General features: G+C 49.8%; 1 protein-coding gene across 1 annotated transcript in view; it reads right to left on the reverse strand.

The window, feature by feature from the left end:
* Positions 1-11,004: 11,004 nt before the first annotated feature.
* The window catches only part of FER1L6 (fer-1 like family member 6), a 119,964-nt gene continuing 115,080 nt past the window's right edge, over positions 11,005-15,888 (reverse strand). The window contains exons 39-40 of the mRNA XM_021719494.1: positions 12,791-12,891; positions 11,005-11,188 (exon numbers count right to left, since the gene is read on the reverse strand). Of these exons, the coding sequence (XP_021575169.1) occupies positions 11,005-11,188; positions 12,791-12,891 (285 nt within the window). The remainder of the gene's footprint in view (positions 11,189-12,790; positions 12,892-15,888) is intronic.

Here is a 15,888-nt window from a genome sequence, read left to right on the forward strand (position 1 = left end):
GGAAGGACAGCAGCGGCACGAGGGCACTGGATAGCCAGGCGCCACTTGTGTTTGCATTTTCATTCTAAGAAGAAAGAGCTCTGGAACAGGGACAAAGCACAGGCTTTGGAGTCAGAGAGAACTGGAGGTGAATTCTGGCACGGCCCCATGTTCGGGCTGTGCAACTTTGTAGAACATGCGTGAGCTCTCTGACCATCTGTAAAGCAGGTGTAATCGGTGGGGGTCCTATGCCAGGGGGACCACTGTCAGCCACCACATCCCAGGGCCCGGCTTTTGGCTCCAAAGGCCCAGGGAGGCACTGTGTCCACGCCCGGCGATGAGACCTCGGAGACCGTCTCAAGCTGATTAAAGCGCCCACCAGAGTGAGGCCAACACCAGACATCAGATTTATGAGTTCGCAGTGAGAACTCGATCATCACAGCAAGCAGAGTGCTTGTGTTGGTGCGATGAGTTCCCCTGCCCACAGTCCCCATGGGACGTCCCACCTGCCACGGAAGGTTGCCACGGCAAGTGAGAAGCAGGCAGGCTTGGGGTCACCTGGGGTAAGGTCCCTGCATTCATTCAACGGGCACTTTGAGGGCCCGGTCTGCACCTGTTATGGGCTGTACCCTGACATTTGTCTGTTGAAGTCCCAACCCCGTACCTGAGAATGTGGCTGTGTTGGAGCAGGGCCTTTCCGGAGGAGCATAAGTCACAAGGGGCCGTCAGGTGGGCCCTGATCCGGGCTGACTGCTGTCCTCACCAGAGGGGGACATTTGACCGCAGCTACACTCAGAGGCAAGAGTGTGCAGACAGGGGAGGGAGGCCACCACGGGCCAAGGAGAGAGGCCTCAGGAGGGACCAACCCTGCCGGCACCTCAGCTGGGACTTCCAGCTCCGAAAGGGGGAGAAACCAGGCTCTGTGTTTGAAGCCCTTCTCCCAGCTCCCTCCGGCCTGTGCTCTGTGTCATGGACGCCCTGGTGAGCTAGCACACCAGGTGGTGAGGTGCAGGAGAGTCTCTAAACAGGGCCTCCGGTGCCAGCCGCAGGATTTCTGGGGATGTGGGCATGGCCCCACGTGCTTGACCAGCACCAAAGGGTCAGTTCTCGGCAGGGAGGACCCTGAGTGAAGCTCGAAGTCACCATGGGTGTGTCTCTGGGCCCAACCCCAACAGCTGAATGAGCCTGAATCCTCCGGGGAGAGAGTGAATGGAAAGCACTATTCCTCTGAAGCCCCTGGGGATTATGGGATAAAGCAGCCCCCTCAAGCCCCCTGGAGCATACAGAGAGCGGGGAGGGAGGCCCTGTCCATCTCGCTGGGCCTGCCCGCCCCGGCACAGAGTGCTCCGCTGTCAGAAGGTATTCCAGCCCTGGGAAATGGCAGCGGTTCCAGCTGAAAACACAGGCTCTGAGTCACCTTGCTGAAAATCGATTTGCTGGAAGCTAATTTACTAAAAGCCAACTCGCCAAGCCTCAGTGTGGTTCCTGCCCCTGCGTGACCGGGTGACCGTGAGTGGCGCCGGTGGGGGCAGGGGAACATTCTCACACGGGGGCTATGTGTCCGCATTTTTGTGACTTTCTGGCCTGCCCCCACTCCTGAGTCTGGCCAGTCCCTGACTCGGGCCCTGCCCTCCCTCTACCATGGTGACTCCCGTGGGGACATTTTCCCTTAAAAGCAGCCTGATAGCTTCTGTCTTGCAGGACCTGCTTGCCTGTTCCGCAGGAGTTAGGGCTGCTGCTGGCCACAAGCCTCAGAAACCCGACTGGAGGGGGGCTGTTTCTTCTTTTCCTTTCTTCCTCACCCAGGCTGGAGTGCACTGGCACCCTCACGGCAGCCTCCCACTCCTGGGCTCAAGCAGCCCTCCCTCCTCTGTCTCAGGGTTGTTTTCCCATCACCGGAAGTCTGAAGGGGAGCGGTGAAATGCTCAAGCCCCTTCGCCCTTCTCAGTGCACCAGACCTCAAGTGGAGAGATTGCTGGCACCTCCGGGCATCCCGCCTACGTTCCAGGCAGGAATTAGGAGGACAAGGGGCAAGAGCTCTGCCACTCCTCTTGTCAGGGGAGCCGGAGCTTGTCGAAAGCCCCAGCCAGCAGAGTTCTTCCTGCTGCTGGCCTTCGTCATGTCTGTCTCTCCCTCTGCCCTCAAATCTGCCCTGTCTCTTTATCTGGGGGATGAAATGATGGTGGATGAACTTCCCTGGACCTGGTTGAGGGCTTTATTCAGAAGCGATGTTTTATTCCCTTTGTGAGGAAAAAGGACTTTTCTTTGTTTTCTTTTTTTTTTTCTTTTTGAGTTGGAGTCTCACTCTGTCGCCCAGACTGGAGTGCAGTGGCTGCTCCCGGCCGCCGCAGCCTCGACCTGCTGGGCACCAGCGATCCTTCCAAGTAGCTGGAACTATAGGCGCGCGCTACCACGCCCGGCTAATTTTTTTATTTATTGTAGAGATGAGGTCTGGCCAAGTTGCCCAGGCGGGTCTCAAGTCCGCGGGCTCAGGCAATCCACTCACCTCAGCCTCCCAAGCCACGGGATTACAGCCTGAGCCACCGAGCCCAGCTAAAAAGGACTTTTCAAGAGGCCGAGATCTGTAGGCCAGATGGGGCCAAGAGAGCCGTGAACTGGGGTCCTTGCTGTTGCCGGAAGCCCATTTTTGCCCATCAGCTGATATGGCCTAGTCCACAGAGGTGAACGAGAAGGATAAGTATGAGCTCTGGAGCCAGATGAAATGTGTTTGGGGTCACGGGAGAGCAACACACACGGTGTACTAGGCTCGGACGAAGGAAGGGAAGCCTCTCCTGGTGGGGGGAATTAACCCGAGCAGGCGTCACGCGCCGCTAAGGCTCGGTTTAAAAATGTGCACCCATGCCCATTTGCTTCTACTTGGTGGCTCCCCTTGTTGCCTCTCCAGGCCTGGGCTCTACACCCTAAGACTCCAGCTAAGCTTCCTGAAGACCACAGAAGTGAGAGAGCCACTTGGGTACGCCCTGCAAGACCAGGGCTCTTAGGGTCGGCACTGACTCAGGAGGCCATGACACACCACAGCTTGCTTTCTGTTCCCTTGCTGTGTTCAGTCGTCATAAACGTCACAAAACTGGCACAGGAAGAAAGCCGGATTGTTCTTCAGGGAGAAAATAGTTTCTAGGCATTGCATTATAATGCAATAGCTATTACTCTGGGAAGAAAGAGAGAAGATGGTTTTGAAACCAGACATTACTTCCTTATAACTAGCAAGGGAGCCCTAATCCTACCCACAGGTAGAAAGCATGACCATTATTCACCAACATCTGGTGTCTCCACTTCTGCGCACTTGGGGCACTGTGGCTCCCTGCTCCCTTGGAGTTGGACGTGTCCATATTTTTGATGGATGAAACGTAGGGGGAGCGTCAAGCCTTACCTCCGGGCAGCCCCTTCGGATCCCGTCCCACTGTGGGAACTTTTCTGTCCTCTTAATAAATCTTGCTTTCACAAAACAAAAACAAGCATTACTTCCAAGTGGGAGCATTTGACAGCGTTGCTGTTGCATTGCTGTTTTTCCTGGTCCAATAATTATGTGGTTGGTGTTGGTATGAAGGGTCTAGACAACCAACGCAGCCTGGAATCCTGGGCTGACATATGGAACACGGCTCAGACCCAAAGCCCGATCTGGAGCAAGAAATACACTACTATGATAAGGATAAATCCATAAGATTTGGGGGTTTGGTACCACACTATATTCCAGCCTATCCTGACTATAGATGTCACAGGTTTTAGATTATGGAAGAGCTTCCACAGGTGATTGTCTGGGAAAGGACCTAGGACACTGGGTGCAAGAAAATGCTGATAATATTCACATCCTGTGTTAACGGAGTACAGACAAACACTTAAAAAGTGCGTTTTCAACAAGTAGAGCAGGGAAGACGGGATATCCACAACCAATGAATGGAGTTAAACCTCCACCTAACACTAAATACAAAAATGGACTCAAAATAAATCAGAGACCTAAACATAAGAACCCAAACTGCCAAACTCTTAGAAGAAAACATAGGGGAGAATCGTCATCACATTGGATTCAGTAATAATTTCTTGGACACGACATCAGAAGCACAGACAACGAAAGGCAAGACAGACAAGTTGGACCTCACGAAAAATTTAAATTTATAGCTCAAAGGACACCATCAACAGAGCAAAAAGGCAGCCTCAGAATGAGATCATTTGCAAGCCACAAATTGGTAAGGGACTAGTATCCAGGCTATAGGGGAAAACTCCTAAAACTCAGGAGCAAGAAAATAAACAACCTATTCAAAAATAGGCAAAGGGCTGGAATAAACCTCTCTCCAAAGAAGATATCCAAATGGTCACTATGCACATGAAAAGATACTCAGCATCACTTATCGTTAAGGAAATGCAAATAAAAATCACAAGACAATACTTAACACCCACTGAAAAAGTTGTATTAAAAAAAAGGACAAGTGTCGACGAGGATGGAGAAATTGGGACTTTTGTGCACGGCTGGCTGGAGTATAAAATAGGACAGCCACTAAGAAAAACAGTATGGCCGTTCCTCAAAAGTTAAAAAGAGAATTACCATATGACCCAGCAAATCCATTTCTGGAATTATACCCCGAAGCACTGAAAACAGAGACTGAAAGAGATATTTGTACACCTATGTTTCCTGCCACACTACTCACAGTAGCTAAAAGGTAAAAGCCACCTGAGTGTTCCTGGATAGATGAAGGAGAGAGAGCATATACGGAGCCTCTATGTACATATATCCAACGGGATCGTAGCAAGGAAGATGACGCCAGGATGTGCTACGAAGTAGATAACCTTGCAAACACTACACTAAGTGAAATAAACCAGCCACCAAAGGACAAACACTGTATGATTCCACTAACACGTGGTGCTTGGAGCAGTCAAGTTCACAGAGAGAGAAGGTGGGACGGTGGCTGTCAGGGGCTGAGGGGAGGGACGGAGGATGAGGAGTCACTGTTTAATGTGTAAAGGGTTTCAGTCTTGCAAGATGAGAGGATTCCTGCAGGCGGGTGGTGGCCATGGCTGTATCACAGTGTGAATGTATTTCATGCAGCAGAACTGGACACATAAAGTGGCTGAAATGGCAGCTGTTGCATTCTGCAGGTTATACCAAGAGCAAAAATAAATTTAGAAACTATAACGGTGAAGTTTCAGACAAGCGCAGGCAGGAAGAGCAAATACTTGTACTTGGAGATTCTCACTGCTTGAGTTGGTCCCTGGATGCCTCGGGAGGTGACTGTCTCCATGGGTTTTAGCTCCGACTTGGAGGAAGATGAAGCGTCGTCACAAAGGGGACTGTGACCTCTAGTCCTTCACTGGCTGAGGTGGAGTGACTCAGATAAGGGGCCGCAGGGAAGCAGCTCCAAGTTTGTGAGGTCACGGAAAGCCTCTTGGTGTCAGCTGCATACCACAACCACAACCCCAAATAGCCATGGCTTCAGACAGACAGAGGTTTGTCTTGCATTCAGGTGGAAAAATCCAGAGATAGCCCACCTAGCTACCCCATAATCCACAGGGACGCGTGCCCTTTCCTTCTGACCCACCGTTCTTTGTGGTGGCTTCTGTGGGCAAGGGTGTCTCATGATGACCACCGGTGGAGCCGTCACACCCACTATTCGGACAGGTGGAAGGAGGGGAAGGAAAGGCAAGGAGAGTGTGGGCAAAGCTCCCCTCGATGGACATCTTCTCCTAGTCCGACGCTGTGGTCTCTGCTCACTGGCCTTGGTTCCCCCCAAAGTAAGAGACCGAAGATGCACTCTACGCCCAGCTGGAGTTCTGCTGCCCAGGAAGAAAGAGGGATGGGTGTTTGCTACACAGTCGGCAGTTTCTGGGATGGTTGATGTCTCCAGCTTTGCCTGTTTCTTCACATAACGGCTTTCTAAGTTCCGTGACCGCCTGTGAGGAGCTCAGTTAAACGCCTGCACCCCAGAGGTGGTTTTCAGCATTGGGAAGGGGGACATTCCAGCTAGAAGAGGTGATAAATTGTGCAGACAAAGTTTAAAAGACAAAGTTCTCACTTATGAGTGAGAACCTGTGGTGCTCAGTTCTGTGTTTCTGTGATAGATCATTGAGTATGATAGACTCTAAAACCATCCAAGTTGCTGTGAAGTCCACCATTTTGTCCTTCTTTATGGCTGCATAATACTCCGTCGTGTATATGTACCACATTTTTTTATCCAGTCCATTTTCCATGGGCAGCAGGGTTGGTTCCATGTTTTTGTGACAGCCTCTTTCAAGGGAAAAAGCAGAGGTGCAGGACAGGGGTCGCAGCCTGGTCCTGTGTCTGTCCCAGATGAGCTGGGGGAGATGGCAGCCCCTGGAACTGTTTTCTTCTCTACAAAATGGGGTTGTCGGGACAGCAGAAAGTATGGGCATGGTCTTGTAATCTCTAACAGCTCCAAGGGAGCCTTTGTTGTTTGCTCCTGGGGCAGTAAGTGGCCCTTAATCGATACCTGTGATGTGGGAGATGGCACGCTAGACACCACCTCAGTGCTCCTCTGCCCCCAGCCCAGCCTCTGCCACCGCCGTGCATGCCCCACCCCCTGTTAGAGGGGCACCGTCTTCACTTTAGATGTCAGGACAATTAGATTCAGAGTCACTGAACACCTTGCTCCAGGTCCACAGCTGATAAGTGGCTGTGCTGAGCTTCGATGCCATTCTCTCAGTTCCCGACACCCGTTTTCTTCCCACTAGTACAATGATTCAGAAACCACACAATGCTTCAGAAAGCTGGAATGCTTTTCTCAAATTGCCCTTTCTAAGCCAGGGAAAACAAAGACCAGAACGGAGGGAGAGCCGAGACTGTGAAGGAATTGCCCGCCGCTGCGGGAAAGGAGGCGAACCCGAGAGGCTCGCTGGAAACTCGGAGGCAGGGGCAGGGGAGGACCCAGAGTCCTGTGGCATCAGCTCAGAAAGCGCCTCAGCTGCTCGCAAGGATTTCAATCTGCCAGGAAGGACAGACGGATCCTTCCTTCTTTCTGGGAGAATTGCCCCTGGAGAGGCTGCTCAGCAAACGGAAACATCCTGTTCCCGAGAGACGTGTCGGGGCGCCTCCCCTTATATGCCACCATCATCCACCCACCTTCAGTGCGACTTCCAAGTGGGGGTACCACCGTGTCTGGGAGGGGGTCAGTGCAGTAGACAGAATCATGGCACCCTCAGCCATTCAAAAAAAAAATCAGTGCCCTAATCCCTAGAACCTATGAATATGCGACTTGACATGACAAAAGGGTCTTGCAGACTTACGTTAAGGACTTTATCCAGTTGGGTTCCTTGTCTTCACATCGGCCTCACAAGTGAGAAATTTTCCGGGTGTGGTGAGAGTGAGGCATGACTACAGAAGAAAGGTGCGGGGAGGATGCAACATTGCCTGCTGTGAAGACGGAGCCCGGAGGCCAGGAGCCAAGGAATGTGGCAGCCTCTGGAGGCCAGAAAAGGCCAGGAATCTGGTTCCCACCAGTGCTGCCAGACGGAAGGCCGCCCATCCCCCGCCCCCCCATCCCAGCTCCCTGAGACTGCTGCTCGGCTTTTGTCCTGCCCCTCCATGACCTTCCTGCCCACCTCAGGACCCTCTGCCTCTCACAGAGATGCCCATTCTTCTTCAGACTCCCATGACACCAGCGCAGAAAGCGCCTCGTCCGCTGTGTGCGAGGACTTTAATCAGTCAGTAAGGACAGATGGAGCCTTCTTTTTTCCTGAAAGAATCGACCCTTGAGAGCTGCACAGCAAATGGACACATGCTGTTCCCGAAAGAAGAGCATCGGGGCACCCCCCCCATATTCTATAACCATTCCACCAACCTTCGATGCTCTGCTGAAATGGCTTCCGGGTTGGGAAACCACTGTGCCTGGGGCACACCTTGCCTGCTTCCTTCCACCTGGGGCCTTTGCATGCACCGTCTTGTCTGGGTCCCCTTCCTCTTCCCTGTCTCTCTCAGCCTCGTCTCCCCGGATTCCCCCTGACTGCCAGCCTGGGCTCAGGCCCTGTGTGAGACGCCCTCTCCATCCTGGTACTCGGCTCCCGACCAGTACGTCCATCTGTGATGATCTTTGTGCATGGTTGTTTGGCTTATGCCTTCTGTCCATCCAACTCTGCTCCACAAGTCTGCACACTTGTGTGCAGATCTTAGCTGCACACTTTCGTACCCAGTGCTGATCCCAGCACCTGGAATAAGGATGGAACTCAATAGTTGTTGAATAAATAAGCACCATACGACCCCAGGTGTGAAGAGGTCTTGTAATTTCCATGTATGTGTCTTAAAGGCCAAGAACAAGAAAGGTACTACATGTTTCAACCACTGGCGACACAGGAGTGGGAATCCTGCCCTGCGGTGTGTTACTTGTTGCTGGTATCAATTTTGTTTTGTTTTCTTTGAGGGGAAAGATTCGAATGATGTAAAATACATAAACAAAACCTCTCTGAAACAGATTTCAGCTGTAGGGAAAATTCTAAGCTGTCAAATGAATACGTTTAAGTTGATCTTATCTCAGAACACAAGCAGGCACCCACGACAACTTCTCTCTTGGGAAGTTATTTTTTCATTTTATTTTATTTTTTGTTAACTGTAATATCTTTAGGGCCAGAGCTGCACAGTTAGGCACAGGACATTATTTTATGTATATTTCACATGCACGTAGGGTAGGCCTATGCGCAGTTGCCATGGATAGAACACTAGGCCCAGCGACTCCAAAATCAGCCTTGCCTACCTTCTCGCCCCACACGTTTCTCAGGGCGCCATCGGATCCCCAAGTGCTTCCAGGGCTTCAGCTGGGGGCTTTCAGCATTAGGGACTCCTTTGACAACCAAGGAAAGCCGATGGGCTTTCTGACTGAGAAGGATTTCCAGTTTTTAGCTCGTGTTTACTACGGATTTGAAAAACGTGCCTTGTCAAGAACTCACCTGCCATCTTCCTGTTCAGAATCCAGCAGAAGGTATCATCTCTTGTCCCCAAGTTTACCCTTCAACAATGCTGTTCTCTTCCTTTTCAGTGCCCGAGGTGTGTGTTGTGCGTCTTCCTAGATGTCATCCGTGAAGCATTCCCTATCTGGCTCCTTCCTTGAGTGACCCATAATTTGAAGATAAAACAATATCTTGGGTGCTATTAGAATGCAGGGACTATGCTTGTTTTATCTCTGCCGTGTCCCCAGTGCCCAGAACATGGAAGACTCTCAATACATATTTTAAAGGAACACACATCAATTTATATTTATTAATTTTTCTCCATTAAAAATCCTACATGCTTATATTTTAGAAGTTTTAGGAGAAACAGAAAGACAAGAAGGAAAACAAAAGATACCATTATTCAAAGATAATCACTATTCGCATATTTTTGTTTGCATATTTTGGCATATTTTTGTTTGCATGTATTTTTTTTTCTTTTTACAACATGCTGTACATATGGTTTTCTAACCTATGTATGATTTTCTTACTTACAATGCATTCAGTGTATATGTTCCGTGCTACCGAGTCTCTTCGAAAACATCATTGCTGATGGTGGCACACTATGGAACAGTAAGAAGGAACTGCAGTTAGCATAACTAAGGAAGCATTGCCAATGCAGTCGTGCCTTATTTTTCAACATTTCAGCAAAATAGGGCATTACAGTTACGAGGGAGTGAGCACGGAGGGCCAGAATTCAGCAAGCAGTGCTAAGGTCTAAGATCACTCAGAACGCTCTTCCATTTTTCTTTAACATTCCAGAATGACCTTCTATGTAGAAATGAACATCTTCCCTTTAGACAAGCTGCACCTGTGCAGGGTTATCAAGCAAAACAAAACAGAAAACAGTAGCCCTGGGGCTTCTGATATCAAGAGCACCCCGCCTCCTCATGCCTCCAACTGGCTCCTGATGATAGAAAGAAGAAATGGTTGCCATAGATATATGTGTATGAGGCCAAAAATGCTTCGTGGGAATTGAGGCCACACATTCCAATCCTTCTGTTTCCTTATTCTACCCGAGAAAACCTGCACGTTACTCCAACTTCCTGCCTTAAGGAGGGCAGAAGGTCTAGACTGTGATGAAAATCAGAGAGCTTTTCTTTCAAGCAAAACTGATCCCATCTAACAAGTGCACAGGATATTGTGGCTATGGTTTACGCATTGGTATTGAAAGTCATTGGTGCTTGATGTTCATGATGGAATCTGCCATGTATGGTGGTCAGGCTAAGTGCTGACTAGTGTCAGGGTGGCCACTTGGGTCACTGTCTATGGCAGCGCCATGCACCACGGGACCTGTGTCACTGGTAAAGGAGACTTCCGGCTGGTAGCTTGGAGGTCCCCTAACCACCCCCCACATACACACGTCTTACAACGTATTGTAAAATTACCACTTGGAAATTGCCACAGAGCATACATCAAGATGGATTTCTCTAGAACCTACTGCTACTGACCATGTCCTACAAGTGTTGACTTTAACAGGAAACCAGCAACATCTCTCGTCTCCACGTGGGAAGTTCAACAATGATGTGTTTTAGATGATTTGCATGACATTTTCTCCAAGCCAGCTTCACAGCCTGAATAAGTGAATGTGTTCTGTAAACTGTAAGGATTATACAAGGTTAAGATGTAGGGGGTGGGCTCAAGATCTACTCATTGGCTACAGTGTTTTCAGTCTCTTTACTGTGAATTTTTATTTAAATAAAGTACTTCTAATAAAACCTCAGACCCAGAATTAAACCACCAATTACACAAAGGAAACATTTATCTAAGTCAACCTGACGTCACCATTGATTCCCCCGAGGTGAAAGAGTCCTTATTGCATGCTGCTCATGGCCGAAAACACGACAAGGCCTGTGGGTTAGAAAGACGGTGGCGGGGTTGGGTAGAGGAGGAATGTCTCTTTCCTGTCTCCTCCAAGAGGAACCGGCCCGTCCCTGGGCACAGGGACCGGTCCTTGGGCGCTTTGCGTCTGTCCCTCACACTCAGCACAGTGCCCTGCGCGGGACGTGTGTGCCGATGTCGCCAGATGAGGAAGAGGAGAGGGGAGTGTAGACGGTGGCCTGGCTCTACCACGCTGCTCTACGAGCCCACGACAATCCTCCGGCTGATGGCCCCCGGCAGGGTATAGATGAAAAGCACCAGGAAGATGATGAGGATGATGAGGATGAAGCCGATGATGATGTACTTCTTGTAGTTCTTCCAGATGAGGTGATACAGGCACTTAAAGGGGCTCACGAACCAGGAGAAGGAGGTGTCCGGGCGGCTGGGGGGACGAGAGAGCATCAGGCAAGGGGTCGTGCTGCCGACACCGGGATTCTGCTTTCTGGGATCCCAGAAAAGCTCTTGGAATGGGATGGGGGAAGAAGACCTGTGCCTGATGCAGGAGTAGTCTAACCTTTGGACAATGGTGACTTTTGCATCATTTTAAAGTTCGCTCAGGAGCAGGGCAAGAGTCCAGTTAGGATCCTGCCCAAGGCCCCATCACCCTCCCTCTGTCCGGCCATGCCTAGCTCAGACCCCAGCTCCTCCGTGAAGCCTGTCCAGACCACCTCAGCCCCAGTGACTTTCCTCCCTCCGGGTTCCTATCTCATCTATCTCCTACCACTTGGCTTACCCCCTTTTTGAAACTGACATATTGGCCTCCTGCACTCTGGTAACTATTTTATCTGTGTGTTATTTCTCCCTAAGTAGATTAAAAGCTCCGGGAAGGCATAGCTTACGTTTTGTGTCCTCCAAAGTGTTCACTTAGTAGACCTTAATAAATAATTTTGAACAGTGCGTAGATAAGCACCCATGAGAGATGAAAGGTGCAGAGACGAGACCACTCTGTTTGAGACATTTGGAGTTTGGGGAGGAACAAGACAAATACAATTTGAAGAGTATTATATATGTATAAGAATTCACTTTTTTTTTTTTTTTTGAGTTGGAGTCTCACTCTGTCGCCCAGACTGGAGTGCAGTGGCCGCTCCCGGCCACCGCAGCCTCGACCCACTGGGCTCCAGCGATCCTTCCGCCTCAGCCTTCCAAGTAGCCGGAATTACAGGCATGTGCTACCACGCCCGGCTGATTTTTTGGTTTATTGTAGAGATGAGGTCTCTCCAAGTTGCCCAGGCAGGTCTCGAACCCGCGGGCTCAGGCAATCCACTCACCTCAGTCTCCCAAAGCGCGGGATGACAGGCTGAGCCACCGAGCCCAGCTAGAATTCACATTTTTAATTGATAGATCAGATTGAGTAAAGTATGAATCAAACCCTTTGACTAGTAATTCTGCTTCAGGAAATCTATTTTAAAGGAATGATTTATAAAGGAAAAACATTTTCGTTATATTATCATAGGTGTAAAAATGTAGAAGTAAATTAAATTTCTGGTGATGGGATAATGACCAAGTCAATGACGGGCACCAGGTCTATGGAATATTCCACAGCCATTTCAATTCTAATGATGACAACCACGGCAGCGAAGCAAAACTTTTCAGTAAAGGCGAAGAGAACATTAAGACAATCTTGTATGCATGAAAGGACGAGTAGGAAACTCACGTGAAAGTCATATTCCCATAAAAATTAGTGGGTTATTATTGGTCTGCTTAGGGTTTCAATTTCCTCCTGGTTCAAAAAACGAGTAGGAAAAATACAAGATGGTTCTAGAATGCTCATGCGCCATGACACACAAGCCAGCCTCCTCTTGCCGAGCTCTCTCTACTGTTTCTAGAATGCTTTTCAGTCGTAGAGACAAGAGGCAACCCAAGTGAAGGCAACTGCTGCCTGCCTCCTGGCTCCCCTGTCTCCCAGGGGGCTCCCCCGTAGACACACCCACATCCCCCGCTGTCCTCTCCCGTTCCGGACAGTTCCACCCACCCCTCCACTCACTTGGGCTTGGCCAAGGGCTCTGGCTCCTTCCGGGCTTTTCCGACAGGATTTTTCTCAGCTTCTTCTGCTGTAACGAGGTGGAACTCAGCTTCAACCTTGCCCTGCACAAAGATGCAAAGTCTTTATTTAGTGTTTTGTCACAAAGACTTGCTGGGGCAATGCCCACCTTCTAGAAGTTACCATGTTGGAGAGCACCAGGCAGTATTTTGACTATTCTGCTACTTTATGTGGAGAAACGTGGTTGCCTTTTGGTCTTGGGAGAAGTCTTTTTTGTTTGTTTTGTTGAAGTCTCACTCCATCGCCCAGGCTGGAGTGCAGCGGCGTACTCATGGCCACCCCAGCCTTGACCTGCTGGGCTCTGGCAATCCTTCCACCTCAGCCTTCCTAGTAGCTGGAACTAGAGGCGTGCACTACCATACCTGGCTAATTTTTGATTTATTGTAGAGACGAGGTCTCACCAAGTTGCCCAGGCTGGTCTCGAACCTGTGAGCTCAAGCAATCCATTTGCCTTGGACTCCCAAAATGCTGGGATGACAGGCTGAGCCACTGAGTCCAGCCGGGAAAAGCCATTTTTTATGAACAATAAAAGCCCTAGAATGATGGGACTGCTGAGTTTTGTGGAAGGAAAGGATCCCATGTGGACGCACAGACACGTGCCCTTAGTCACAGGTGCTGTCCCTGGTGATTGCTTAATAGCTGAAGACACAGTACTCATTACTGAAACTTAGCAGTACTTGGAAAGGGGCTGATTACTTGGGCACAGGCCACTGGACACTGCTTTGGTCTTCTCTGTCCATTCTCAAGAGGAAGTTGGTGGGCGTGGCCCTACTTCTGCTGAATGGCTTTTGTCATCTTCATTCTTTTAGTTGTTCTCACTGGTTGTTTTAGGGTTATTCTTCTTTCTTAAATAGCACTCTCTCCTTCTTCCTAGTCCCTCAATAGGAAACAGCCTATCTGATTTCTTAAAATTGTAAATTCTGGGTCTCATTCTGTTGCCCAGGCTGGAGTGCAGTGGCACAATCACGGCTCACGGCAGCCGCAACCCCCTGGGCTCAGGCAATCCTTCCACCTCAGCCTCTTGAGTAGCTAAAACTACAGGCATATGCCACGATGCCTGGCTAATGATTTGTAGAGATGAGGTTTCACTGTGTTGTCTAGGCTGGTCTCCAACTCCTAGGCTCAAGCAACCCTCCCACTTCAGCCTCCCAAAAGGCTGGCATGACAGGTGTGAGCCAGTGCACCTGGCCAGCCTATCTGATTTGAAAGTTCGAAGTACCTTCTTTTTTGTGAGGGCTCCTTTGTTTTTATTTTTTGAGACAGGGTAGGCTACTAATGTAACGATGAATCAATGTACCTTTTCTGAATGTTCAAGAAGAGCCCCATAATCATTGCCATTGCTTTGGCATTAGTGTAAGCTTCTGACGTCTGTCTACGGGCTGGCTGTGGATAGCTTAAGGACTGCTACAGCACAGCACAGCAGAGCACACAGTCAAGAGCATAGGATTTGGTGCAGACAGATCTACATCTGAAACCAGGCTCCATCATTTGCCCGCTGTGAGACCCGCCTTCTTAAGTCTTGCTCCCGGGGGACGTTTGCAGCAGTTAACCCATAATCGCTTCGAAAAATAACCGAAGTAACACATATGCAGTGCCTAGCCTGGGCTTGGTAAGCAGAAAGCCCTTAAGAAATGAGAGTCATCGCCGGACTCGGTGGCTCAGCCTGCAATCCCGCGCCTTTGGGAGGCTGAGATGAGTGGATTGCCTGAGCCCGCGGGTTCGAGACCCGCCCGGGCAACTTGGTGAGACCTCATCTCTACAATAAATCAAAAATTAGCCGGGCGTGGTAGTGTGTGCCTGTAGTTCCAGCTACTTGGAAGGCTGAGGCGGAAGGATCGCCGGAGCCCGGCATGTCGAGGCTGTGGTGCACTGCACTCCAGTCTGGGCGACAGAGTGAGACTCCAACTCAAAAAAAAAAAAAAAATGAGAGTCATCACCCTCAACACTATTTCACCAGCAGAATCACAGTCTAATGGAAAACGTCTTCTGCCCATAAAGAAAACACTAGAGAAGCACCACAGACCCAGACTCCTGCAGGAAAAAACAAAAGGGAAGAAAAGGGAGGCAAAGAGTGTTAGACGACTCCTGCCCTAGCCTGAGAGCACCTGTCATCACCAAGAAGATGCCTGCTCCAGCTGTCGCCATCCTGTCCGGTGCTCACATTGCATTATCCGTCACTGGGCAGGCCGCAGTGGGGACGTATTTGCCAACATTTCCATAAACGCCGCTCCTCCGTGTCTCTCTCCACTGAGAGGGCTTCAGGCCCTGTTTCAATCATCCTTATTCAACCTGGCACCAAGGAGATGCCTTATGCTAATGATATCCTCTGGATGTAATTTCAAATCAGAGTGAGACAGACACGGGCAGCCGGAGAGGCTATCTATTAACGGTATGGCATCTGTGGATGGGAGACAAGGATAAGAGCAGATCCCAGAAAAGGCTCCTGAGCCGGTGTGCCATGTGTGTTATTTCTGGGTTTCAAGCTTCACCGTGCCTGGTGGGTGGCTGCCTGGGGTGGCTGGGGAGTGACTACATTCTGAATGCACATGCTTTCTTCAGCAATCATTCCTGCTTATTAAAACAGAGCCCTGACTGGTATTACATGAGGTATTCTCACACATTTTGGTGGAAAGTAAGCAGGAAAAAAAAGGAACACACATACGTATAAATACATAAATACGTACATAAATATGCACGTGTGTGTGTCTTATAACATCATATGCTGAACCTAGTTAATTCAAAACTCAGGAAAAGCTTTACATACAAAGCAAAGCCCTTCTCCGTTTCCTTCTTCTGAATTAGTGTCCCAGTTTGTTTCCCAGGCTGGAGTGCAGTGGTATAATCACAGCTGACTGCAGCCTTGACCTCTTGGGTTCAGGCAATCCTCCTGCCTTAGCCTCCCGACTAGTTGGGACTATAGGTACAAGCTACCACACCTGGCTAATTTTTTTTTTTTTTGAGTTGGAGTCTCACTCTGTCACCCAGACTGGAGTGCAGTGGCCGCTCCCGGCCACCGCAGCCTCGACCTGCTGGGCTCCGGC

The sequence above is a fragment of the Carlito syrichta genome, unplaced genomic scaffold, assembly GCF_000164805.1.
Source record: "Carlito syrichta isolate Samal-C Ts95f unplaced genomic scaffold, Tarsius_syrichta-2.0.1 Scaffold314769, whole genome shotgun sequence".
NCBI lineage: Eukaryota > Metazoa > Chordata > Mammalia > Primates > Tarsiidae > Carlito > Carlito syrichta.